At 39.0% G+C, this 27,245-nt stretch overlaps 1 protein-coding gene across 5 annotated transcripts; it reads left to right on the top strand.

Annotated features, from left to right (window-relative positions):
* The first annotated feature begins 10,743 nt into the window (after positions 1-10,743).
* On the top strand, positions 10,744-25,248 carry LOC107806795 (uncharacterized). 5 transcript variants are annotated; one of them, XR_012706682.1, is made up of 5 exons: positions 10,748-11,035; positions 11,950-12,135; positions 12,235-12,324; positions 18,154-18,232; positions 19,152-19,719. XR_012706682.1 is itself a non-coding variant. In XM_075248198.1 (4 exons), the coding sequence occupies exons 1-4, from the start codon at positions 10,868-10,870 to the stop codon at positions 12,868-12,870; spliced, it is 585 nt and encodes a 194-aa protein (XP_075104299.1). In that variant the 5' UTR covers positions 10,744-10,867; the 3' UTR covers positions 12,871-13,007. The 5 variants fall into 5 exon arrangements, 4 of the variants coding, with proteins under 4 accessions (XP_075104299.1, XP_075104300.1, XP_016486515.1 ...); XM_075248198.1 differs by lacking the exons at positions 18,154-18,232; positions 19,152-19,719 and adding an exon at positions 12,730-13,007 and having other exon boundaries at positions 10,744-11,035; XM_075248199.1 differs by lacking the exons at positions 18,154-18,232; positions 19,152-19,719 and adding an exon at positions 25,112-25,248 and having other exon boundaries at positions 10,746-11,035.
* The last annotated feature ends 1,997 nt before the right edge of the window (positions 25,249-27,245 follow it).

The following is a 27,245-nucleotide window of genomic DNA, read 5'->3' as shown; positions in this document are numbered from 1 at the left end:
TTCGATGATGATGATGATGATGGCAGCAATAACGGGTCTGAGAATGGGGAGGACCTCGATGAAGAAGAAGCTGGCCCCGGAAGAGATCAGGAACCTTAGGATTTTTTTCTTTTTGAACTTTTGTATAGGATCCTGATCGGACCTTGTAAATATATATAAAGATCTCTTTCTTTTCCGACTTGTCTTTATTTCATTTATGCCTTGTGAAAGTTTTGTTCATAAGTTCGAGGCTTAGGCAATTTGATCGAAGCCAAACTAGTATAATTTTTATAATCGAGTGAATACTTGCTCGAACTTGGAGTAGGGTGACCCTTAGGTTTTAATCGAGTGAGAATGATTTCTTCGAACTCAAAAATAAACTGGCCCTTTAGGCTCTTAAATTAGGCCGATACGGCCATAGCAAAAGAATGGCTTTCTCCCCTTTTTCGGATTGAAAAGTTTATCGTTTAATCATATAAATTCTGTTGTGCCTTAACACGAAATAAAGGATTTGCTCGAGAGTTCGAACGGTTCCGTACCCATTAGGATCTTCAAGGGTCGATATTATCGAGACCCTTTGTTTCATAATGCCTTAGCATAAAATAAAGAATTTGTTCCAGAGTTCGAACGCCTTTGTATTTATTAGGTTTTTCGAGGGTTGATATTATTGAGACCCATAGAAAATTTGCCGAGGGTTTCCTTTTTTAACCGGTTTGTGAAAATATTCGAAGGCTTGTTTAATAACGGAAATCAGACGTCTACAAACCGTGTTGATTTGGCCGTAGCCTTTAACTTGGGATTCGCCTTTTGGGCTTGTTCCCCTGTTATACTTCGAACTTGTTCGAAGTATCAGTCCCTGAGTGGGGTGGCCATGGCCTGTAAAAACAAGGATTACCTTTTTAAGGTCTTACGATCTCGAGGTTTAGTAATTCGATCGTATCGATTTTTTGGACGGCAGTCCCCGAGTATCGGGTAAATTGTTTGAACTTCAGTTGTGATCGGCCCTTAAGCCGGTTTCCACCATAGATCATAAGTATGAAATTGTAAAGTATAAATATTTCTAAAACATGCAGCATCTGGTAAGGAAAAATACTTCTTCCAATAAATTATACATGCGTACATGTTTTGCCATTAGGGTTCGAGTAATCTACACGGACACGGTTCATTTGACCATTTTGTCCTCTACAAAATTTACCTATTGAGACCATGTAGACATGAAGTATTTTCCTTGTAACTATCCGAGGGTGATGCCCCCCAGTATTCGAGGTTGATTGTAAAGGAGCCTCGGATACTGTTGAATTGCTCTAAGTTAGCATGAACAATGGTTGCCTCATTAAAAACCTCACCGAAAAAACCTATTTGGGATAAAAACTGGTCTAAGGGAAAAAGAGTGCAACGCGTGCTTTCAGACCTAAGGACTGCGTTTGAAGAATCCTTTGATATCTTCCATTAAACACCTGCAAACGGTTATTATAAAATGTATATAAAAATGGAGAAGGTTGTACCTTAGCAGTAATATCATTTGAGGAGTGATATATTCTAATTGTTTTTAATTATTCGTCGTTTGCCATGCCAAATTTGTAGGATCTTTTCCAATGATATCGAGGACCTGGTAGGGTCCCTCCCAATTTGGACCAAGTTTTCCTTCGTTTGGGTCTCGAGTATTGAGGGTGACCTTCCTTAGAACCAAGTCCCCGATTTTAAAGTGTCGAAGATTGGCTTTTCGATTGTAGTACCTTTTGATCAGTTATTTCTGTGCGGCCATTCGAACGAGGGCGGCCTCCCGCTTTTTATCTAGCAATTTGAGGCTTGTATTCATAGCCTCGTGATTTGACTCTTCCATTGCATATCGAAACCTGACGCTGGGTTCCCCGACTTCAACCGAAATCAGAGCTTCAGTGTCGTATACTAAAGAAAACGGTGTTGCCCCCGTATTGGATTTTGACGTCGTTCGATACGCCCAAAGGACTTCAGGCAATATTTCTCTCCATTTTCCCTTGGCGTTGTTCAATCTCTTCTTTAGATTTTGAGTGATGGTTTTGTTTGTTGATTCGGCCTATCCATTCCCACTAGGATGATATGGTGTCGACGGGGTTCTCTTTATTTTGTGATCTTCGAGAAATTTTGTTACTTTGCCGCCGACGAATTTCTTTCCATTGTAGCATACGATCTCGGTAGGCATCCCGAATCGGCATATAATGTGGTCCCAGATGAAATCTATGACTTCTTTCTCTCTAATTTTCTCGAAAGCCTGTGCTTCAACCCACTTAGAGAAATAGTCAGTTATAAACAAAATAGATTTAGCTTTACCTGGGGTCGGTGGCGGAGGGCCGACGATATCCATTCCCCACTTCATGAATGGCCATGGAGATAAGACTGAGTGGAGTTGCTCTTCGGATTGGTGAATCATCGGTGCATACCTTTGACATTTGTCGCACTTTCGAACAAACTCTTTTGTATCTTTTTCCATATCGGCCCAATAGTATCCTACTCCGATGACTTTGTGAACCAACGATTTGGCACCGAAATGATTTCCACCACTGCCCTCGTGGATTTTTCGTAAGACGTAGTCGGTATCTCCTGGTCCCAAACATATTGTTAATGGTCCATCGAACATCCTTCTATATAATGTTCCGTCTTCGGACAAGGTAAATCGTGCGACCTTCTTTCGTAGAGCCCTCGATTCCCTAGGGTCCGATGGAAGCTTCCCGTTCTTTAGATATTCGATATATTTGTTCCTCCAATCCCAAGTCAGACTTGTGGAGTTGATTTCGGCATGGCCATCTTCGATTACTGACCTTGAAAGTTGTACAACAGTCCCCGAGATAATCTCGCCATCTTCGACTGATGACCCCAAATTTGCAAGGGCATCAACCTCGCTGTTTTGTTTTTGAGGCACATGTTGTAAGGTCCATTCTTTAAATCGATGTAGAGTCACCTGTAATTTGTCCAAGTACCTCTGCATTTGATCTTATCGGACCTCAAAAGTTCTGTTGACTTAGTTTACCACGAGCAGTGAGTCACATTTGGCCTCGATAACTTCTGCTCCCAAACCTTTAGCTAGCTCAAGACCTGTAATCATGGCTTCATACTCGGCCTTGTTGTTAGTTAATTTAGAAGTTTTGATAGCTTGCCTAATTATATTACCCATGGGCGGTTTCAAAATGATGCCTAGCCTGGACCCCTTCGAGTTTGAAGCACCGTCTGTGAAGAGGGTCCACACCCCCAATGATGCACCCGACTTTATTAATATTTCCTTTTCGACCTCGGGTACGAGGGCTGGTGTAAAGTTGGCCACAAAGTCCGCTGAGATTTGAGACTTGATAGCCGTTCGGGGTCGATACTCGATATCTTACCCACTGATCTCAACGGCCCATTTGGCCAATCGACCCGAAAGTTCGGGCTTATGCAAAATATTGCGAAGAGGGTAGGTAGTCACCATGCAGATCGGGTGACACTGAAATATGATTTTAATTTCCTAGAGGCGCTTATTAGGGCGAGCACTAATTTTTTTAAGTGTGGGTACCGGGTCTCGGCCTCACCTAGAGTTCGACTAACATAATAAACTTGTTCTTCTCGAACTAGAACCCCACTTACCGCGATTTTCGAGACCGCTAAGTACAAGTATAGTTGCTCATCCGCTTTCGGAGTATGAAGCTCGAGAGGTACCGCTTTAGTTCTTCCAATGCTTATTGGCATTCCGGGGTCCATGCAAAACTATTGTTTTTTTTGAGCAGTGAGAAGAACCTGTGACTTCTAACTGAAGACCTCGAGATGAATCAGCCTAGGGCGGCTATGCGCCATGTTAATCTTTGTACGACCTTAACATTATCCACGACGGTGATGTCTTCGATCGCCTTGATCTTATCGGGATTGATTTTGATACCCCGATTTGATACCATAAAGTTGAGGAATTTGCCCGAGCCGACCCCGAATGCACATTTCTCCGGGTTGAGTTTCATGTTGTATTTCATTAGTATATCGAAGTACCCCTGCAAATGTGTCAAATGGTCCTCTGCTCACAGGGAATTAACTAGCATATCGTCACTATAAACTTCCATTGACTTACCTATTTGTTCTTCGAATATTCGATTTACTAAGCGTTGATAAGTGGCACCAGCATTTTTTAGTCCAAACGGCATTACATTATAACAATAGGTGCCGTATTTAGTGATGAACGAAGTCTTTTCCTGATCTTCCGGGTTCATTTGTATTTGATTGTACCCGGAGTAGGCATCGAGAAAACTAAGGATCTCGTGGCCGGCGGTGACATCGATCATGCGATCGATATTCGGCAGAGAAAAAGAGTCTTTAGGACATGCTTTGTTTAAATCTTTATAGTCTACGCACATTCTAAGTTTATTTCCCTTTTTAGGGACCACGACTACGTTTGCTAACCATTCGGGGTATTTTACCTCCCGAATGGATCCTATTTTGAGATGTTTGGTTACCTCATCCTTGATGAAAGCATGTTTTACCTCGGATGGGGGTCTTCTCTTTTGTTTTACCGGGCGGAACTTCGGGTCCAAGCTTAATCAATGTGCAGCGATTTCCGGCGGGATCCCTGTCATATCTAAATGGGACCAAGCAAAACAATCCATATTATTGATAAGAAATTTGATGAGTTTTTCCCTGAGCTCGGGGGTTAATCCCGTACCCAGGTATACCTTTCGATCGGGTAGATGCTCAATCAATATGACTTGCTCCAGTTCCTCGACCGTCAATTTGGTGGCGTCGGAATCCTCGGGGAATATGAAGGATTGAGGGATCCAAAATTAATCGTCTTCGTTCGTTCCCTGCTTCTCCGATTGAGTCGAGGCTGGTAGTTGTGGTTGCTATTTAGCTTCCTTTTTTCCTTTGGATTCAGATCCTTTTGTTGACGAAAGCGCCGATACCAGTATGACTTCGTCGACTGCGAACATCTCTTTGGTAGCATGTTGTGCCCCATACACTGTTTTTACTCCATCTGGTGTTGGGAATTTTAGCAGTTGGTGAAGGGTTGAGGGGACCGCCCTCATATTGTGAATCTATGGTCTTTCGAGCAGTGCGTTGTATCTCATATCGCCTTCGATTACATGGAACTTTGTTTCTTGAATAATTCCAGCTACATTTACTGGTAGGATGATTTCACCTTTAGTTGTTTCACTTGCCATACTAAAGCCATTGAGAATCCGAGCTGCGGGTACGATCTGATCTTGTAGGCCGAGCTGCTCCACGACTCTCGATCGAATAATATTGGCCGAACTTCATGGATCAATTATAACTCGTTTAACCTGAATTTTATTCATAAGTATAGAGATTACCAAAGCATCATTGTGGGGTTGTGAGATCCCTTCTACTTCCTCATCATTGAATGATAAAGCGCCTTCTGGCACATAGTCTCGAGTTCATTTTTCTCTGGTGATTGATACTTTAGTGCGTTTGAACACGGGCCCTTGTGGAATATCGACCCCACCAACGATCATATGAATCATGTGTTGTGGTTCTTACTGCTTGTTTTTCCTGTTTGCATCTCTGTCTCTGAAATGATTTTAAGCTCGGTCGCTCAAGAATTCTCGAAGATGACCCTCGTTGAATAAACGAGCCACCTCCTTCCTTAGTTGCCTGTAATCTTCAGTTTTATGACCATGTGTACCATGGTATTTGCATGTTTGATTGGGGTTTCTTTGGGGTGGATCGATTTGTAGGGGTCTGGGCCATCTAGTATCTTTGATTCTCCCAATGGCCGGCACAATACCTGGTGCGTCGATGTTGAAGTTGTATTCTGACAATCGTGGTGCTTCTGTGGGATTGGCATGTTTATCGAAGCCACTTTTGCTCATGAGCCCTCGAGAGCTCTGTCTTCCATCATTTCTTCGATCATTTCGGATGGGATTGCATCCTGGGCCGCTGTTTCTACGATATGCATTGTATGGTAGATACCGATCTCTGCTCGACCGGGGTTCTTTGTCGATATCCCTTTGAGTTCTACCGACAGGCCTGTTTGGATAAGCGAAATCGGAAGGGGTCCCCAATTGATCATCCTCGACCCTGATCTTCGACTGGTACCGATTATGTATATCAGACCAGGTTACCGCTGAATATTCAATTAAATTCTGCTTTAGTTGTCGTGATGCCACCGAACTTCGTTCGTTCAAACCTTGAGTAAAGGCTTGAACAACCCAATCGTATGTGACCGGTGGTAGTTCCATGCGTTCCATATAAAACCGAGATACGAATTCCCTCAACATTTCGTTGTCTTTTTGTTTCACTTTGAAGAGGTTTGATTTTCTAGTCGTGACCTTTATTGATCCAGCATGTGCCTTTACGATTGAGTCTGCAAGCATGGCGAAGGAATCGATGGAATTAGGCGGCAAATTGTGGTACCATATCATTGCTCCTTTTGACAAGGTTTCTCCAAAAATTTTCAGTAGAACAGATTCGATCTCATCGTCTTCTAAGTCATTTCCCTTTATTGCGCATGTATAAGAAGTGACATGCTCATTAGGGTCAGTGGTCCCATTGTACTTAGGAATTTCTGGCATTCAAAATTTCTTCGGAATGGGTTTTGTTGCCGCACTCGGAGGGAAAGGCTTCTGTACAAATTTCTTTGAATCCATACCTTTTAAAATCGGTGGTGCCCCCGGTATTTGGTCAACTCGGGAGTTATATGTCTCTACTATCTTGTTATTTGCCTCGGTTTTCTTTTCTCCCGATTCAATCCGTTTAGTGAGCTCCTCGAACATTTTCATAATGGCGGGGTCAGTCCCCGATTCGTTGACATTCGTCCTTTCCGGCACAAGCTCGGTCCTTTGAACGACTTCTGGTTCGATCCTACTCGGTGTTCGGTGTTGATTTTGTAGTTGTGCTATAGCGGCCTGTTGAGCCTGTAATATTTCGAATATCAATTAGAGGCTAACTCCACTATCTTCTCCGCCATGTGTACCTCGACCACCTGATCGAACTTCCCTGTGTATACTACCTTCGGGCTCCACACCCAAATTTGCATTTAGGGCGACATGTGAACTGACATCGACGAGATTTGCAATTGGTGCTCCCTCGAGGTTGGCCTAAGGCACCTCGATTCCTGGGGCGGCTATGTTGTCGTTTTCCCCGTGAAATCCAAGGCTGTTGTCACCATGTGTAGGTGCTGCTTGTGAGTTTGACATGTTTGTCCTGAAAATAAAGATTCATACGAGAACAAGTGTAAAGCAGTGTGTGTTATTGAAATTAGTATTTAGCAATCACTATTATCCTTAGTCCCACGACGGGCGCTAAACTGTTTACCCTTAAAATTGGATAACAATTAAACTTATAATATGAATTTAAGGATACGTAATTTCACTTAATACCAATTGAAATATATAAAAATTAATGATAGAATTATACAATAAAGTAAATCAAACCAGTATTTGAGTAGAACTCAACCCTTGAGTTAGAGTATACTCGAACTGGTTGATGCAAGGTCAATATAAATACAATAAGCTAAAGAACAAGAGTGTGAGCGAGAAAGAAAATTATATTGCTTTTGTCTCAGTTATTCTCACAAAATGGTTAGAACTCCCCTTTATATAGTAGAGAAATTCTATATATGGTACAATTCTAATTACAGAAGGGAATCCCATGATTAGCTAAAAAACCGTTCTTGATTCGATCCGCTCCGAGATTTTCGCCGTGACCTTCGATCAGTCGCGGATATCTCGCTTTTCCGTTATTACACTATCTTCGGTATTGCTCAATGCCTGTCTTGTTCCGTCTCGATTGTTGTCGGCCTCGATCTTAGCAGGTGTCTCGAATCCCAAGCTTGGTACTTTGTCTTTATGCCTTGACCCGATCCACTTCCGGGTCGATCTTCGATGCAACTTCTTGGTCTCGGTCAGCATAGAAAAATCGGGTGAGACTGATTTTTTTCCGTATACAATTTTATTTTAAAAAATTTATTTTTATTAATACGAGGGACACGTGCAAGGCGCGTATACTAATACTAGTACCTGAAGAGCATAAATATGACAATCCAGTAAACTTCAACGAACAACTTAACATATATGTAGAGTAATAATAACATCAACTCTATTAAATTGGCAGAGAAATTCTAAAGACAAAGTATGATGATGAGGTAAACTTCGATGAATAATTTTATTCGGTAGAAAACCCCGAAAAGAGCTATATGTGGTTCCGAACTAATTTTTTAAAAGGAATTTTCAGAAATCACTATTGTTTAGTGGATATTAACTTCCTATAGCTACCATATACATAATTACTTCCTATAACAACTATTAAGTTATTATGGTAGTGTATTCGCGTTGTTGTATTCATGAATACAGCAACAAAAAGCGCCTAAAATCAGGGCAGTTCAGCTGTACGCGCATGTATTCACATGTATTCGTGTTGCTGTATTCATGAATACAAAAACAAAAAGGGCCTAAAATCAGGGCAGTCCAGTTGTACGCGCATGTATTCACATGTATTCGCGCCATGTATTCATGAATACAGTAACGACAATCAGCTTAAAAATAAGTATGTCCAGCTGTCTAATAACAGAAATAATATCAATTAGCGTGATACACTCCTAATATAACTCAACAAAATCAATTCTAACATGCCTTATTATCAACACAATTAATTAGAATAATTTTTTAGTTGTATATAACTTTTGTATTTAGTGTGTTTTAATTATTACTTTTTTTAGTGTCATTTCAATGTTTGTATTTACTGTATTCGTTATTTTATATACACTGTATTCAAATGTATTTGTATTAACAATATCTTAGTTATTCCTAATACATGTTATTACTGCTGTATTCAGTATATTTTATTGGTTGTATTCACTGTATTTCTATTTGTATTCAGTGTATTTTACTGTATTTTAAAATTAAATGTATTCACTGTTTATATTTTGTTCTATTTTAATGTTTGTATTCAGTGTATTTCAATGTTTATATCATGTATTCATGCATGAATACAGATGTATTCAGCTGTATTAAAAAAATATAAACCTTCGAAATACATAAATTAAAGCAAAAAATGTAATTATGCAAAAATACAATGTATTTGATTGAATTTGTACAGAATACAATGTATTTGTATCATTGTATGTGACTAAATAGCAAAGAAAAGAAGAAAGTTCGTTGGAGATAGCATTTTCCGGCCAAGGAAAATATTGTATACATGTATTAAAATTAAAAATGGAGACGAACAAAAACCACGGCCCTCGAATCTTTTCCGGCGTAAAAAATATTGCAATATCCGTGTAGAGGAATCCATTGCAATATCCGGCGTAGAAGAAAGCCGCAATGGCCCTCTTGTTTCAAAGTTGTTGAATCAACCATTGAAGAGGAAATTTGAAGTTTTCTGCTGAAAACCTAATAATGGTGAAGATTTTAAAAAAAAAGCGAAGAGAAAAAGAAAAGCTTGAATCGACCAAAAACCCAAAAACTTTAACACTTACCATGAATTTTTGGAGCAAAAACGTTGAAAGTGAGAGAGAGAATCGTGCTTCAAACATCGTGAATACAATCTTGCTATGAGAGAGAGATCGTGGAGAGAGAAAGAAGAAATATTTTGCTGTTATTTTGGGAGAGAATAACTGAAAGAATGAGAGAGAAAAATGGTACATAGCGTATTTAATGCCTTAATGATAGTGTATACCATAAATACCTATTTTGCTATAAAAAATAAAAGATAGCTATAGAAAATAATAATTTAAAAGGGTTTTGATTTATAATAAATAGGAGGTAGAACCGTTAATTTTGGGCCATTGTTTGTGTCAATTAGAGGTGGCAAAATGGTTAAAAGAAAACAGTTATCCACCCATATTATCCATTTAAAAATAGGGTGGATAATGAACTTTTTAAAAACGGATCGAATATGGAGATACCATATTATCCACTTAGAAAATGCTTAACCAAATGGATAACTAATGGATAACTAATGTGTTTAACTTTTATATTTGTAAAGCCTCAAATTAGGGGTTACTCAAGTTTGGGAGACTAAGGACCCGTTTGGCCATGAGTTTTGCCAAAATAAATTTGGGATTTATTTGGTAAACACATGTTTGGCCATAGATTTTGCCCACATTTTGGCAAAATCCCAAATCCCAAATCCCAAAATCACCTCAATTGCTGATTTTGGGCTAAAATATGACCGTTACACTTTTAAAATTCTTTAAATATTATCCCAAACTTTTATAATTTATAAAAGAGCCCACATTTATTACGGCCAACTAAATATTTGATGAATATGCTCCCTTATCAGCTCAATCCTTTGTGCATCTTACTTTTGCTTCTGATTTGTAGGCTTAATGGCTTTTTGAACACTCATATCAGTTAACTTTTTCTTTTTAATTAGGAGCCGTAATTTTCTAATGGGATTTTACTGTAATTAATAATTTATATAGTTCATTATAAAAATGATAATTTTGTACCAAACTTATTTATGTTCTGGGCTATGATTTGTGATAATGGTACTATTTGTTATTTGTGATAGTTTTTAGAACTTGTGGGTATAAGTCATGTTTCATGTTTTTCAAATAAAAAGTAAAATATATTTTGAAAAATCATGTCCAAATACATTTTCATCTTCAAACCAAACTTCATCCAAATCAGATTTTTCAAAACAAATTTGGGAATCTATAGCCAAACGCTAGCTAAAAATTCTTTCAAAAGTGATCATATTCAAGAAGCGATAGATAATATGGATATGGATAACTTATTTTTTATCCGTCTCAAATATAGGTCGGGTCGAATAATTTATTAGTTTTTAAAATTACCCGTATCCAACCGAGCCGCCCGTTTGCCACCCCTACGCTGTCAATCACCCCAAGTCCACAACAACCTAGCCCATAACCGAAGCATTTAAGAATAGCTTGAATTGTTAAAGTCGGAGCAAAGAATACCAGTTGGGAAGGAAGATGAGCGTGTGGAAGCATTTAGCGCTGTTGGGGAGAGCCAATTCGAAGGAATCAATAGAATATATACTTGAAGCTCTGTGGAGAACTCGTAAGACTGGCCTTGACGCCGCTGACCGCCAAATATTCGGCGAAATGCTTCAACTTTCTAATGATTCTGACCTCGACCCTGTAAAGCTCTCTTCACTTCCATATACTCCCTCCTTCCACCTGTCTTTATATCTGTTCACTTGCAGATGAATTTAATTACCTATGCAATTGAAAAACGAATTTATATGTTCAAACCCGTTGTTGCTAATATGCTCAACTTACTGCCTTAAAAAATAGGGTATTACTTTGTGGTGGAGTTTTAGACTAAACAACTAGTCTAAAGTTTGTCTAAGTCATACTTTATTTTTCGTTGAATGACTTGGAAAATAACATGGACATCCGAGGTTCCAAGCAAAGTTGAATTCTTGGTTGGATTCATCTTGTTTGACACAAGATAAGTTGCAGAGCAGTGGCTTTAACCTATATATCCAGTGTTATATTTGTAGAGGAAGAGGGGGTCCATGAATCATCTTTTTTTGTTTGCAAGTATGTTTGGAAAATATGTGGCATGTTTTTGAATTCGTATGGGATGCACTGTGTTATGCCATCCAATGTCAAGCAGACTTTAAGGAGTTGGAAAAGTCAGCCACTGAGAAAGAAGAAGAAGATTTGAGAAATCATTTCCTTTCAAATTTTAGCACAACTGAATAGGTTAAATTTGTGCCAATGGTGATCAGGTTGCTGGAGTTTTCTCTATGTGAATATTGTTTACGTCTAAGTATCGTATAAAAATGCCTGTTTTATTAGTTGTAAGAATGTAAAATTTTATCTGTAATCTCTAGTCATCTCTATTTTGCATAATTAGCTTATTTGGTTTCATTCCTGAAGTTTCTTACATTAGTTATTAAAAGTTTACCTATTAAAAAAAGGGAAGAAAGGAAAAGATATGGGAATTACTTCAAGTAATGTGATAATTGTTACCGTTCTCAATTTTTTTTTACTTCAAGTAATGTGATTCCTATATCAGCCATCATATTTACATGTTTGTTTTGCAGCTTCTGGTGTGCCTTCGTATTTTGATTCGCAAATGTGTTTATGAGAATGCCAAGAAGGATGAAATGCAAAAGTTGTTTCCTGCTGAGGTTCAACCCGAATTACAAAGGTTATTAACACTTCTACTGCAAAAATTTCAAAAGGAGTGGCGGGAAGATATAGCTAAAGAAGATACAGCTAATGACCGGGTCTGAAACTGTCTCAATAGGTTCAGCTGTAATGCATGTAGTATTACTATTATCTAGTTGAAGAATGGAACACTAAAGTTGAATCTTATCCACAATCAGGTCATCCTGCCTCAACTGAGAGCAATGATGTGGACCAGGGGAAATGAGCGCAGTGAAATTGGAGACCCTGCAGCAATTACAAATTTAAAGGTACAAACTACCTAGCTACTTTTGTACCATTATAGAAAAAGGTACAAGTTATCTATCTTGGCATGTCAATCTGGAGAAGAGAAGAAAGAGAATTTCCATGGTATTTCACTCCTATGATGAAAAAATCAATTGCTTAACATTTACGGACTGCTTTCTTATGTGATTGGTCATATATTAAGCCTTTCCAAACCAAGTCTTACTCATTCCTCGAGTTTTGTCTATTAGCAATCATTATTGAGCAAAGAAAAAGTGAGTTTTTTCCATTTTATTTCCTTTTCGGCCTCAAGCTTCTGAAGTTCAGGAAAGAGTATATTGACTTTGCTTTTCATGTTGTCTTTTCATTTTAATGTGACAAATGGAAAGTCTTGTACTTATAACTGTTTTTCTAAAGCATGCTCCACGCAGCTTCAAGGTGATGCAACATCTAGCTGTGAAGAAAAGGATGTGCAGTTCCAATTGACAAAAGGCACTTTAGAAACAATGTTGAAGTCAATGTACTGTGTTAGGAGCCACGATGATGAATTTAGCAAAAGAATTGGGTTTTGATAGTTTTCTCTATCTAGAGGATATACCTTGTCAGCATGAGTGTTGAAATAATAGGAGCTTAACAGTAGTTAGTTAGCTTAGTTAATGACAGTTAGGCAGTTAGTGACAACTGGACACAGCTAAATTAAAAGGTCGGTTAGTGTACAGTATATAACTGAAGGTAGTTAGTCTTTGTATTTTCACTTTTTCATTTTCTAATATCAGAGAAATGTTCTCTCCATAGTCTCGTTGATCTCTCTTCTTCCACTTCTCTCTTTTGCTGAAGATCGCTCTCCAGAAATCATCATGGTATCAGAGGTTGCGGATTGATCCGAGCTCCGTTCACTCCTCTCTGGTGCTATCTTCAATTGTTCTTCATTTCACCCAATTGCTTTCGAGTCACCATTGTTGGTGCGATTCGTCTTTGAGGAGTTAGGGTTTCACAATTCAGAAATTTCTCTGAGTTTTCAACTTCATCATCAATGGCGATTGAGAGTTCAGACGGTACTCCTGATATTCCTGCACCACCTCCAGCTAGAGGCAGCATTGACGCAATTCCAGTTGTAGATCAGCATCATCCACTCTTTCTCCAGCCTTGCGATACTCCAGGTAGCTCGCTAATCTCAATTAAACTCACTGGACTTGAGAATTATGCCCTATGGAGCAGTTCTACGCGAGTTAGTTTACTTGGAAAGAGCAAATTAGGATTTGTCGATGGTAGGTATTCTAAGGACAAATTTGATCCATCTTTGCATGAGCTGTGGGAGAAGTGCAATGCTATAGTGCTTTCATGGATAATGAATTCTGTTAGCAATGAATTACTGAGTGGTATGGTGTATGCTACGAGTGCTCAGAAGGTTTGGACACACCTTAGGGAAACTTTTGATAAAGTAAACGGATCTAGAATTTTGTACCTTCATAGACAAATAGCCACCTTAACTCAGGGTATCTCATCAGTTTGAGTCTATTTCTCAAAACTGAAGGAATTGTGGGCAGAATTTGATGCCTTGGTGCCCTGTCCTGGTTGTGGTTGTGAAGAGTCCAAAAAGTATGTTGAGCACTTTGAGTCTCAAAGACTTCTGCAGTTTCTAATGGAGTTGAATGAATCATATGCTCAGTCTAGCAATCAGATTATGATGATGTCACCAACCCCTTCGATTAATAAGGCATATGCTATGATAATATCTGAGGAAGTAGGAGATCACTGTCTCCTACACGTGCCTGAGATAAATGAGGGAATAGCATTGTTTAGCAACAACGGAGCTTACAGGGCTACTAATTCACCCAGTCCTGGCAACACTGCCATGTACAATAACAAAGGAGGATCTTCTAACTCAGGACCTGTCTATAGGCCCAAGAAGAACAACCCTTACTGTGACTATTGTCATTTCAAAGGGCACACCAGAGATACATACTATAAGCTGGTAGGATATCCAGCAGACTTCAAAGCTAAGAAGAAGACTCCCTCTGTCAACTATGTTAGAGACAACCAATCTAACAATGATGCCAACTCTGCTCCTATTGGTGATGTTTTTGGTGCAAGTGCTAACTTGGCTAGAAATGCAGCACCTTGTCAAGTTCAGAATCAGAACATTCAAGTTGGACTAGCAGGAATTCCACAATTCACTCAGGAGCAGTACACTCAAATTCTGCAGATGCTTGGCAAGGGAATGAGAATGGTAACTCATCTGTGCCTGCAGGTATAGCAAATGCAGCTACTACCACTAGTGAGGATCTAATTAAGTGGATAGTAGATTCTGGGCATCAAATCACATAGTTAACAACAAACAAATTTTGACTGAAAGTAGCTTATGTGATAAATCTAAAGAGTACAAAGTTCATCTACCTACGGGAGAGTCAGTTACTGTCAATCGCATAGGTTCTACCTATCTTTTTCCGGGTCAAAAGATAACCAATGTGATGCATATACCTGGATTCCAATACAGTCTCTTGTCTGTATCAAAGCTGACAAAAGAACTAAAGTGTGCAGCCTTATTCTTTCCTGACTTCTTCATTTTTTCAGGATCTCTTTAGTGGCAAAGTGAAGGGGATTGGTAGAGAGGACAATGGTCTATATGTGATCAACCATAATAGCAAGCTTCATGTGGATTCTGCTGTGACAACTGTTCCACAGTGTAATGCTTCAAAAGATTTCTCAAAGTATGTTGCTGTAAATACAATAATTGGCAGTAGAATAAGTGTAGATCTTTGGCATAAACGACTAGGCCATGTGCCACTTAGTACTCTGAAAAGGATGAAAGAATTTCAGTCTGTAGAACTTGATAAGTCTGAAGGTCATTGTACTGTTTGTCCATTAGGTAAACAATCAAGACTGCCATTTCCTTTGAGTTTACTGTTTTTAGTACTTGTTAGTACTTGCTTTCATACTATTCATGGAAATGTTTGGGGCCCTTACAGAGTTCCTACATACGATGGAAAAAGGTACTTTCTAACTTTAGTAGATGATCACTCCAGGTACACTTGGATTTTCTTGCTACCTTCCAAAGGTGAAGTAATCGTAGTGTTAAGAAATTTCTTACTCATGATTCAGAATGTCTATTCATGTTCTGTAAAAGTGCTCAGAACTGACAATGGCTGTGAGTTCTTTAATTCACACATGACAGCACTCTTTCAATCCTTTGGAATCATTCATCAGAGTTCTTGTGTGGCAGAGAGGAGACACAGATACATTCTAGACACTGCAAGAGCATTGAGGTTCCAGGCATCAGTTCCTCTAAAGTTTTGGGGAGACTGTGCTCTAACTGCTGTTTATGTGATCAACCGAGTACCTACACCTACTCTTCAAGGCAAGTGTCCCTATGAGGTGTTACATGGTCACTTGCCTTCATTAAGTCATCTGAGGGTATTTGGTTGCTTGGGATATGTCACATACCTCAAAAGAGGGGACAAATTCTCACCAAGAGCTGTTCCTGCCATATTCCTTGGTTACTCCATGACACAAAAGGGATATAAAATGTATGCTATCCACTCAAGGAGTTAGCAGAGAAGTAGTGTTCAAAGAAGATGTATTTCCATTTAAACATCTTCCTACTACTATCTCCTCCTTATTTCCCGTCCTAGACTTAACCACTATCTCCTCCACTGCTCCTTCTATTTCTTCTATATCAGAGGCTGTTGAGTCTGCTGAGTTAGCCTCAGACACTGTCATGCCAGAAGCAATTGTGCAACCTTCTGTCATGCTGGCATCCACTGAGACAGTTGATGCTTCCAACTCTACAGCACATGACATTCCTATGTCTTCAAATGCACCAGAGGCAAGCAGGAAATCCACCAGAACCAGTAGACCACCTGTATGGCTAAAAGACTATGTCACTCAGCAGCAAGGGAATGCTAACTGCTGTTATCCCATGTCTAATTATGTTTCCTATGCCAACATATCTCAGTCTTTTGGAATTGCTCTTACTGCTTATTCCGCTATTGTAGAACAGTGGATAGAGGCTATGCAATCAGAGATTGCAGCCTTAGAGGACAACACTTGGAGTATTGTTGACCTTCCTCCTGGCAAGACGCCTATAGGCTGCAAATGGGTGTACAAGGTGAAGTACACTGCATCAAGAGCTGTGGAGAGGTATAAAGCCAGGCTAGTAGCTAAGGGCTATAGCCAACAGGAGGGGCTAGATTACACAGAAACTCTCTCTTGTGGCCAAAAGTGAGATCTGTCATTGCTAATGCAGCAGCCAAGCATTGGCCTATCTGCCAAATGGATGTCCACAATGCTTTTTTGCAAGGTGATCTTCTAGAAGAAGTTTATATGGCCATTCCTCAGGGGTTTGCAAGCCAGGGAGGGATTCCTAATGTCTGCAAACTTCATAAATCATTCTATGGCTTAAAGCAAGCCCCTAGGCAATGGAACAAAAAGCTAATTGATGCTTTACTGGATCTTGGCTTTACTCAAAGTCACTATGATTACTCTCTTTTCACCAAAAGGGAGCATGCTGCACTGGTAGTTGTCTTGGCCTATGTAGATGATCTACTAGTGACAGGGAACTGTTCTAATTTGATAGTCAAAACCAGGAATGATCTCAAGCTCAAGTTCAAAATGAAGGATTTGGGTGAACAAAAATTCTTTCTTGGGATAGAATTTGCTAGATCCAGGAAAGGCATAGTAATAAGTCAACGGAAATATGCATTGGAACTTATCTCTGAAATGGGTTTGGAACTTATCCAAACCAGCTGGTACTCCATTGGAATCTAATGTGAAACTCACATTTGAAGAATATGATTCTTTCATCAAAGGAGACTCAGTATCTGAAGTAACAAAAGATGACAATCTATTGGCAGATCCAGGTCAAGATCCAGGTCAATATCAGAGGCTCATAGGAAGATTGTTATATCTCACTATGACCAGAATTGATATTGTCTATGCTGTGCAAGTGCTCAGCCAATTTATGCACAAGCCAAAGCAGTCACACCTAGAGGCTGCTCTCAGAGTGGTAAGATACATCAAGGTAGCTCCTGGTCTAGGCCTATTAATGCCTTCAGACAGCTCTGACACACTTGTAGCCTATTGTGATTCAGATTGGGGAGGCTGTCTACAAACTAGGAGGTCTGTTACAGGGTATCTAGTGAAGTTTGGGGAGGCTACCATATCCTGGAAGTGGAAGTCGAAGAAACAGGACACAGTAGCCAGAAGCTCAGCAGAGGCAGAATTCAGAAGCATGGCTTCCACAGTTGCTGAACTGACCTGGTTAGTTAACAGGATTGTGAGCTGGGAGTTGGTGTCAATCTGCCTATCTCTCTATATTGTGATAGTAAAGCTGCCATTCAGATTGCAGCCAATCCCATTTTTCATGAGAGAACTAAGCACATTGACATTGATTGTCACTTTGTTAGGGAGAAGATTGTTCAAGGGATGATCAAAAACTTTCATATCTCGACCAAGGAGCAACTGGCAAACTTACTGACAAAGAGCCTTGGCAAACTGCAGCATAACTATCTTTTATCCAAGCTGGGGTTGATAGACATATTTCAACCAACAGCTTGAGGGAGGGTGTTGAAATAATAGGAGCTTAACAATAGTTATTTAGCTTAGTTAATGACAGTTAGGCAGTTAGTGACAGCTGGACACAGTTAAAAGGCCGGTTAGTGTACAGTATATAACTGAAGGTAGTTAGTCTTTGTATTTTTAATTTTTCATTTTCTAATATCAGAGAAATGTTCTCTCCATAGTCTCGTTGATCTCTCTTCTTCCTCTTCTCTCTTTTGCTGAAGATTTCTCTCCAGAAATCATCAATGAGCTTGCAACATTGACTGTTCTCTATATCATCACTCTTAAACTTGTAGGTGCAAATATCAGATAGATCGTAGATGTGTACCCCAACAAACAAATGTGGTATAATTCTCTACTGTCCCTGACTAGAAGGTAATGTACTTTCATATGTTAGTTAATTCACTACTGTTCGCGTTACTCCCTGTTCTAACATAGTTGAAAGATTGCCTTTGAGGCTGAAAAGATTGATACATATTTTGACAAGTGGGAAAGACATATTTTACATGGAGAAGCTTTAATCTCCCTAGGAGTTGGATATGATTACCACCTTACTTTGCATCATTTTGGACATGGTTTGATATATTCTGGCCCATTCTTATCTTCCAATTTCTGGATAACTCAAATGTAGTTCCATGTCGTGCTGGCCACTCATCATTCAAATGTAATTCCATGTTTCAATATGTTTTCCTATTCTTTATGCTCTATCTTGACCATACAAACAGAGGTTTAGGAATTACATTATAATACTTGCTTGTTTAATTTGATCTTGGAACTAGTTCCGAGGCTTAATAAAGGTATTAAAGGCAAGCCCTTAAAACTTTTAAAAAGGTCTCGCGTAAGCGGTTACCACTACTTTTAGCTCACTCAAGCCCGTGGACTTTTGTTTTGTTTTAACCCTTTCCGTCACTTTTATTTAATAAATAGTTAAATTTAGGTGTTTAAAGAATATTTTTCTCCTCTCTTTATGCTAGAAAGGTGGCAGAATTTCCTTTTCAAAGTTAGGGGATGCTAACACATAGGAGGATGGAAATATTTGAGCCCCTTTGATAATAAGAAAAATCTAAATTGCTCTCTAGTTCCTAAGATAACTTTTTTATTAGTAGAACTTGAGAAGAGTGGGTTGTGTGGTACCATAATAAAAGTTTAAGCAGTTGAGTGACACTAAAAATGGCTTAAGGGCTTATTTAAGATTTTCTTGAAAAGCTTAGGGGCTTTAAACATGATATTTATTGGTCGTCCTCTATAACCCATGATTCTTTTGTTTAATTTGGCCCAATTTATTTGGCTGTAGGGGAGATATCGACCTTTATAAGTACAGTTGTTCATATCGGCATGGCTCAGTTAAGTTGTTTGTCAGACCGTCAAGCAGTGCAAATCTGAGTTTACTTGATTAATCCCATGTACATGGAGGAGACTCTGATCTGCAAACTTTTTTGGGGATAGAGGAAAATGTTGAGTGGACCAAGTCTATATGGTTTGTCCGACTCTATAAGTTCATTCTATTCTATCGACTATCTAGTTTTTCAATGTGGATTTATTTCCATTTCATGTCCCGCATGTTGGTATTGTTCTAATACCAAATATTAGAAGAAAGCAAAGTAGAAAAGATAAAGAACTGCTAGATTTCAAAATCTTGCACCTGTCTACTACGGATTTCAGGTTGAGCTATACGTTGCCCATTTCTTTGAATCTGTTTAGGTTTCTTATTTCTTTGGTCAATAGATGATTGTTCAGATTTGCAGCGTTAGACACATTAGATGTGTCAGTAATATTGTTTTATATCTTAAGAGTGCTAATCTTACTCGAAATCTTGATTAGTGATTATTACTATGTTGAATGCTAATCAAGATTTACAACTATTAACTTAATAAAGTAATATTCTTTATGTATGATACAATACAATCATGGCAGACAACTCATGACAATAGATCACAAAATATATCTAATGTTACGCACAAAATACATATGATACATCTTAATAATATTCATCAAAAATATATATTGCATTCCACTGTCCTCATACATCCTCGACTTGTCGATATTGGCCTCTAACAGTGACATCAACCGCCTCCCAAGTGGTGTAATTTTCTCTAATTCCAAATTATGAACGCGTGAACTATCAGATTCCAATTCTTTAAAAGCTTATTCAGTGTATCACTATAATCAACAAGGAATTTCACATAATGAGTCAGCGGGTAGATTTACCACCTTGTGTTGGTTTCCTCTAAGACTCCCCCCTGAACTGCATTTTCAAACTCCACAAATGTCCCTTTAATAGCACACTATGTCACCAGCTTCTTCACTAAAAAGCAAGTTTAAGTCCGGCAAAACGCATCCTACATATAACAACTTCTCATATGATCTCCGCCAAATCGCCAAAGCTTCTCCAAAATTCAATAGCTGCATTACACATCCCTTTGCAGTCTCTACAAAACACACCTCTTTAACCAAATCCGAGCACTAAAAAATCTGCTCACAGAGGCGTTTTTCAGCCGATAGAAGGATTCACACCAGAATTTCAGTGCATATATCCATATTTCGTTTTCTCATCCAACGGCCACCAATCAATCCTCTGGACATCTGCAGTACTCAACTCCGAGAATGCTCAAACACTCATCCAAAACCTCGCGATGAATACTTGAATAAACTTGACAACACTCATTTTCGTACCCGGACCGAACCATACGTTCCGCAATCTCTCTCAGCTCAAAGATAGCATCCGAATAAATCAAATCCACTGAGCAATTGTTCCCTTGGAGACTCGTGCCTCTCACGTGACGTACCTTCCACTGATTACTAGTCCCCACTTCAAAGTCAGGTATTTCCCCACTCGACTGTTGAAATCTATGACCAGAAGGTGAAGACCATTTCCCAGTGCAAGTTGGTTTGAGTTGGAAAAATGATTCATGTTGATAAACAATAAGATTTTATTCGTGGGATCCAAGAAAAATATTAGCTGAAAGAATGTGTTCAACATGGACTATTAATTATGGCAATGCGTGCATCAAAATAAAGACGTGTGAAGTAGTCTTTTAAGGAAAGAAAATAGAATCCTTTTGGGATTTATTTTCCTCAAGAGGTGAGCGAATTATTTAAGGTCTTGGAGCTGAACTTGGAGAAGGATTTCGGCTAAGCCTCACTCCTATGTAAAGCGCCATGTTGCTGCTATTCAAGATGATTGCTATTTTCGCACAGACACTACATTCATTCAAGGCAAATAGTAATTCATAACAAGAGGTACTTTCAGAGATTCAAGCTGCTCAACTGAAGATAACATGTTCCTAAAACGAAGCTGCTGAAGTTCTTTAGCTAGTTAGGTTGAGTCAATTGATCTCTATTGTAGCCCATCCTGCTTATTAAGAAGTGTAATAGTAGGTGAACAAATCTTAATGTTTTGTTTTGATTTCTAAGCTAGAGTTAGCTCAGAAAGGAGTAGTTACAATTGGGTTGATGGTAGGAGTTAAGGTACTAGAGTTAGTCCCTTTGGTTATTGGGTTGTAACCTAAAACGGTTCTTTGAAGTTAGCGAATTTTTAAGGCAAATCTTACGAGGGTAGATCCTGATTTTTACTCCCTTGAGCAAGGAGGTTTTCCACGTAAAATTATTGTGTTATTTGATTTTCGAACTTCACTTTCTGTTTGTGTCTAAATCACTTAGGTTAAATGTCACGACCCAAAATCTACCTAGTCGTGATAGCACCTAACCCAACCTGCTAGGTAAGCCAAATAAAATAAATTACAACTAAACTGAGAAGTCAACGATGTATATAATAGGAACTACATCCTAGACCCTTCAAATTATATAATACATGTTACATCACCCAAAATTTGAAGGGATTGTGAAAGGGGCGTGGAGACAGGAATATAGAGGAGTAGTAATATCAAGAACATGGCTGAAACTTAAAACATTGAAGGAGGCCTTGAGGGAGCTCAATACATATATGGCTTCATACCAACAAAAGATGAACCAGGCTAAACAGAAGTTGGAGTTATTACAATCATGCCAGACTCTTATTGAACAAGAGAAGGAAGCAATTTTTGAAGTGGAGAAGTGGAGCAATGTCGAGGAACAAGTCTTAAGACAGAAATCCTGAGCCAACTGGATACAATGTGGAGATTCAAACACAAAAAATTTTCATGCTCAATGGAAGCTACGCACAAGTACAAATACTATCAATTATATATACAATGATGTTGGAGTTAAAATTACATATCCAAAACAGGTAAAAAAGCAGTTCATCTCATTTTTTACCAAACTTATGGGAGAGTCATCCAATATTCTTCCTTGTCCCAATTATGAGGTGATCAAGAAGGGTGCTTGTCTGACAAGAACACAACAACTTGATTTAATTAGAGATGTTACAGTAGAGGAAATCCTAGATGCTATCAAGAGTATGCCACCTGATAAGGCACCAGGTGTGGATGGATTTCTAATAGAATCTTTTACACAACACTGGGAGGAGGTAAAATATGATGTGCTTGCAGATGTATTGGAATTCTTTCAATCTCGAAAGATGAACAAGGCCATAAACTGTACTGCTATTATCCAAAAGCTCCTTCCCAACACAGGTGAAAGACTATAGGCCTATAGCATGATGTACAACATTATATAAGATCATCACAAAAGTGATCTCTGGGAGGCTAAAAAGAGTAATCAGTGATTTGGTTGGAGGATCTCAATCTGCTTTCATTGTGGGCAGAAGTGTAACGACCCGACCGGTCGTTTTGAGCATTTACGCTCCTTTCAACTATTTGAAGTCTTGAATAACTTCCTACGAGGTATTATGACTTGTGTGAATTATTGGTTTTGGTTTTAAGGTATTTCGGAATTAGCTTGGAAGAATAAAATTTCATGTTGGAAGTTTAAGTTGAAATAGTTGATCGGATGGTGACTTATGTGTAAATGACCCCGGAATAGAGTTTTGATGATTCCAATAGCTGCGTATGGTGATTTTAGACTTAGGAGCGTATCCGGAAAATTATTTGGAGGTCCGTAGTGGAATTAGGCTTGAAATGCCGAAATTTGAATTTTTTGGGAAGTTTGACCGGGCGGTTAGGTCAATCGGACTTGATTTGAATAGGTTCCGGCGTCGTTTGTGAAAACTTGAAATTTTAAAGTTCATTAGGCTTGAATTGGGGTATGATTCATGGTTTTAGCACTGTTTGAGGTGATTTGAGGGTTCGACTAAGTTTGTATGATGTTTTAGGACTTGATGGTATGTTTGGTTGAGGTCCGAGGGGGCTCGGGTGAGTTTCGCGAGGTTAACAGATCATTTTTGGACTTGGCATGTTGGCTGAAGACCGCTGGTGTATTTTTCTGGTTTCCTTCTTCGCGTTCGAGAGTGGGACCTCACGTTCGCGAAGGGGAATTTGAGGCAGGAAATATTTTCTCTTCGCGTTCGCGAGTGGGCCCTCACGTTCGCGAAGAGGAACTGAGTTGTACATCGCGTTCGCGTGCTCGCGAGGTTGTGGTCGCGTTCACGAAGGGATAAATTTTGGGTAGTCGAATTGTGTTTCGCGAACGCGAGGGACCTGTCGCGTTCGCGAAGAAGAGAGGTCTGGACAAAAATTTTAAGTTGGGACTTCGTCCCATTTTCTATTTTTAACGATTTGGAACTCGGATTGAGGCGATTTTTGGGAGATTTTCAGAAAAAACAATGGGGTAAGTGTTCTTAACTCAATATTGATTAAATGACCCGAATCCATGGTTGTTTTTATCATTTAATTGGTGAATTAAGTTGGAAAAGTTTAAAAATCCTCTTGGATAAATTTGAGGATTTAAGGGCCGAATTGTTATCGGAATTTAGTAATTTTGGTATGGTTAGACTCGTGGTTGAATGTGCGTTCATATTTTGTAGCTTTTGTCGAGTTCCGAGACGTGGGCCCCACATGTGATTTTTGGAGTTAAAATTCGAATTTTTATGAAAAAATTATATTTTCATATGGAATTAATTTCAATAAATTTTATTGACTGAAACGAACTAATTGTGGCTAGATTCGAGGCGTTTGGAGGCAAATTCACGAGGCAAAGACATACCGGAGTAAAAAATTACACGGTTTGAGGTAAGTAACACTTTTAAACTTGGTTCTGAGGGTATGAATCCCCGAATTTGGTATGATATAAATTATTTGGAGGTGACACTCACGATCGGTGACGAGCATGTGGACCTGCACCATATAAATTATGTCTTGAATAAATCCTGTGCATTTGTAAAGATTAAAGAATCATGTTATTATCTGAACATGTTAGAGAAATTGAGCTGAGGCTTTTATTAAAGATCAAGTGTAGGCTACGTGCCGATATTTTGGGACCCATAGGGTCGTATTGCTGTTGAATTAATTATTTCAAAAATATACATTTTACACTCAGTCATATTCGTCCATTGTGAAGATATTTATGGGATCGAGCTACGCGCCGCAGCATGCCATATTGGCTTTATATATGTTATTATTAAATGGATCGGGGCTGCCCGCCTACAGCAGGCCAGAATGGCTTTATACATTATTATTGTTTTGGATCGGGGCTGCCCGCCTGCAGCAGGCCTTATTGGCTTTACTATTTTATGGATCGGGGCTGCCCGCCTGCAGCAGGCCTTATAGGCTTTGTTATTATACGGATTGGGACTGCCCGCCTGCAGTAGGCCATAATGACTTTTTATAGCGCTTGGGCTGAAAGAGCCCCTCCGGAGTCTGTACACACCCCCAGTGAGCGTAGATGATTATATATATTCGGGATGGACTTCCTAGGGCATGGACTTGCCTTACTTACGATGATTATATATATATTCAGGATGGATTTCCTAGGGCATGGACTTGCCTTACTTATTTGTATTGTAATGAGTTTACCTAGATTTTGTCTGTTTCAGTTATATTTGGGGATAAAATTATCCCAGGGCTGGATTGGCCTTATACGGTACTGAATGACCGACTGTCAGTCGATGTGTATATATATACGGGTTGGAATACCCTTGGGCTGGATTGACCATAAACAGTACCGAGTGACCGGATAATTTGTGACCAGTATTTACATGAGGTCTTTCTACTGAGATATCATATTTCTCATATCATGCAGTATTGATCTATTTCACTTGTACTGAGTTTAACGGTTTAACTTGAAAGCATGCCTACATATCTGTACCATTAGTTATACTGGACTGTACCTGCGGAGCTCATCATTTCTTTCAGCCAGAGGTTAGTCTTTTTACTTATTGAGTTGGTTGTACTCATACTACACTCTGTACCTCGTGTGCAGATCCAAGTGCTTTCGGACACGGAGATTGTTAGATTTCAGAGTACTATCAGTTGGAGACTATCAAGATAGCTGTTTGGCGTCCGCTGACCTTGTCTCTCTTTCCTTCAGTTATTGTACCGTTCTATACTTTCAGACAGTGGTTTTTATTAGTCAAACATTGTATTCATATTAGATGCTCATGTACTCAGTGACACTGGGTTTTGGGAGTATTATATTTGAAATTGTGAGATTTCTTCCGCTGAATTTAATTATTTTGTTTTCAAATTTAAAAGAAATGATGGTTTATTAAGATTTTCAGCTTGTCTAGTATTGAGATAGGCGTCATCACGACAGGTGAGATTTTGGGTTGTGACAATAAGCATCACTGATAATATTCTTTTCACTCATGAGTTATTCAAAGGCTACACCAGGAAGGGTATTTTAGCAAGATGTGTGCTCAAGGTTGATCTTAGAAAGGCTTATGACACACTAGATTGGTAATTTTTGAAAAGACTACTGATTGAGCTAGGATTCCCACATAAGTTTATTGAGTGGATCATGGAATGTATAACAACTATCACTTATTCATTGATCCTAAATGGTGGAATTACAAAGTCTTTCAAAGGACAAAGAAGGATCATGCAAGGGGATCCAATGTCACCCTATTTGTTTGTTTTTGCTATGGAATATCTGCAGAGGGAATTTTATCAGTTGGCCTTAAACAAGAAATTTCACTTCCATCCCAGATGTAAAAAAAATGGGGGTGATTCATGTATGTTTTGCTGATGATCTTTTGATGTTTTGCTGGGCAGACCTTCCCTCTATTAGGTTGCTTCTGCAGGCTTTTATGAAATTCTCAAAGGCTTCAGGCTTGCAGGAAAATGCAGACGAGAGTTCCATTTACTTTCCTGGCATATCTGCATCCTTGAAAAAGGATATCTTATAGGAGTTGGGTTACAATGAGGGTACTCTACCCTTTAGATACTTGGTCTGCCTCTAGCATTCGGGAAACTTTTCGTCCTACAATGCTGGCCACAGGTGAAAAAAATCACTGCAAGAATCAACTGCTGGACATCAAAGCTGCTGTCATATTCAGAAAGATTGCAACTTATAAAATCTGTTATCTTAATGGGCAAAAATTTTCCTGTTACCAAAAAAGATGCTGAAAATGATTGAAGCTACCTGTAGATCATTCTTATGGACAAGCACATCTGCTATCTCTAGAAAAGCATCGGTGTCATGGGAGGAGATATGTATGCCCCAATTTGCTGGGGGTTGAATGTGATAAATCTCTACCAATGGAACAAAGCAACTGTGGCCAAACATTTATAGGCTATCACAAAGAAGGACTGTCTTTGGATCCGGTGGATTCACTCCTACTACATAAAGCACCAGAATGTAGATACTATGCACATACCCAAGAATGCAACCTGGGTTGTGAGGAAAATCCTTGAGCTTAGGAATCTTATTATGGAACTACCAACTTTGCAAGGTGACCTGACCTCAAGATTGCTCAATTGCAATTCCCTGATGGAAGATTCAACATCAAGAAGTTGTACCAGCTGCAAAATCCTCAATTCCAAAAGGTACCCTGGAAGAGCCTGATACTACAACCACACTTAAACCCAATATACAAATTCAATCTATGGCTTGCTGTTCAAGGTCGGCTGCCTACTGTGAGAGACTACAGAAAATAGGTATTCAAGTGCCTCAAATTTGTATATTATGTGGTCTAGCTAATGAACTTTTTGAGCATTTGTTCTTTAAATGTGCTTATACAAAGAGTATTTGGCTTAGGCTTTTGACATGGCTTGTATATCCCAGGCAAACTAAAACATGGCAGGAGAAGGTATAATGGGTGACCATATGTGTCAAAAGAAAGAAAGGACATTGGACAATTGTTTCAACTGTCTTTGGGATGATGATATATCTTCTATGGAGAGACAAGAACAAGATTCGATTCCAGAATGAAAGCACATCACCAGACAGACTCTGTAGAGAGATTGCAATCCATATACACATCAGAGGCAACTTATACCCCAGCTGGCAGAAACATTTCGAGTCATTGAACTGGTTTCTATAGTATACTTAGGTTCTGTGAATTTCATTTGTATTTTTCTTGCTTTGAATAGCTAACCGTGATGTGTATAGGCTA

The sequence above is a fragment of the Nicotiana tabacum genome, chromosome 24, assembly GCF_000715075.1.
Source record: "Nicotiana tabacum cultivar K326 chromosome 24, ASM71507v2, whole genome shotgun sequence".
NCBI classification, from domain to species: domain Eukaryota; kingdom Viridiplantae; phylum Streptophyta; class Magnoliopsida; order Solanales; family Solanaceae; genus Nicotiana; species Nicotiana tabacum.
This window is presented reverse-complemented; position numbering and strand designations above follow the sequence as displayed.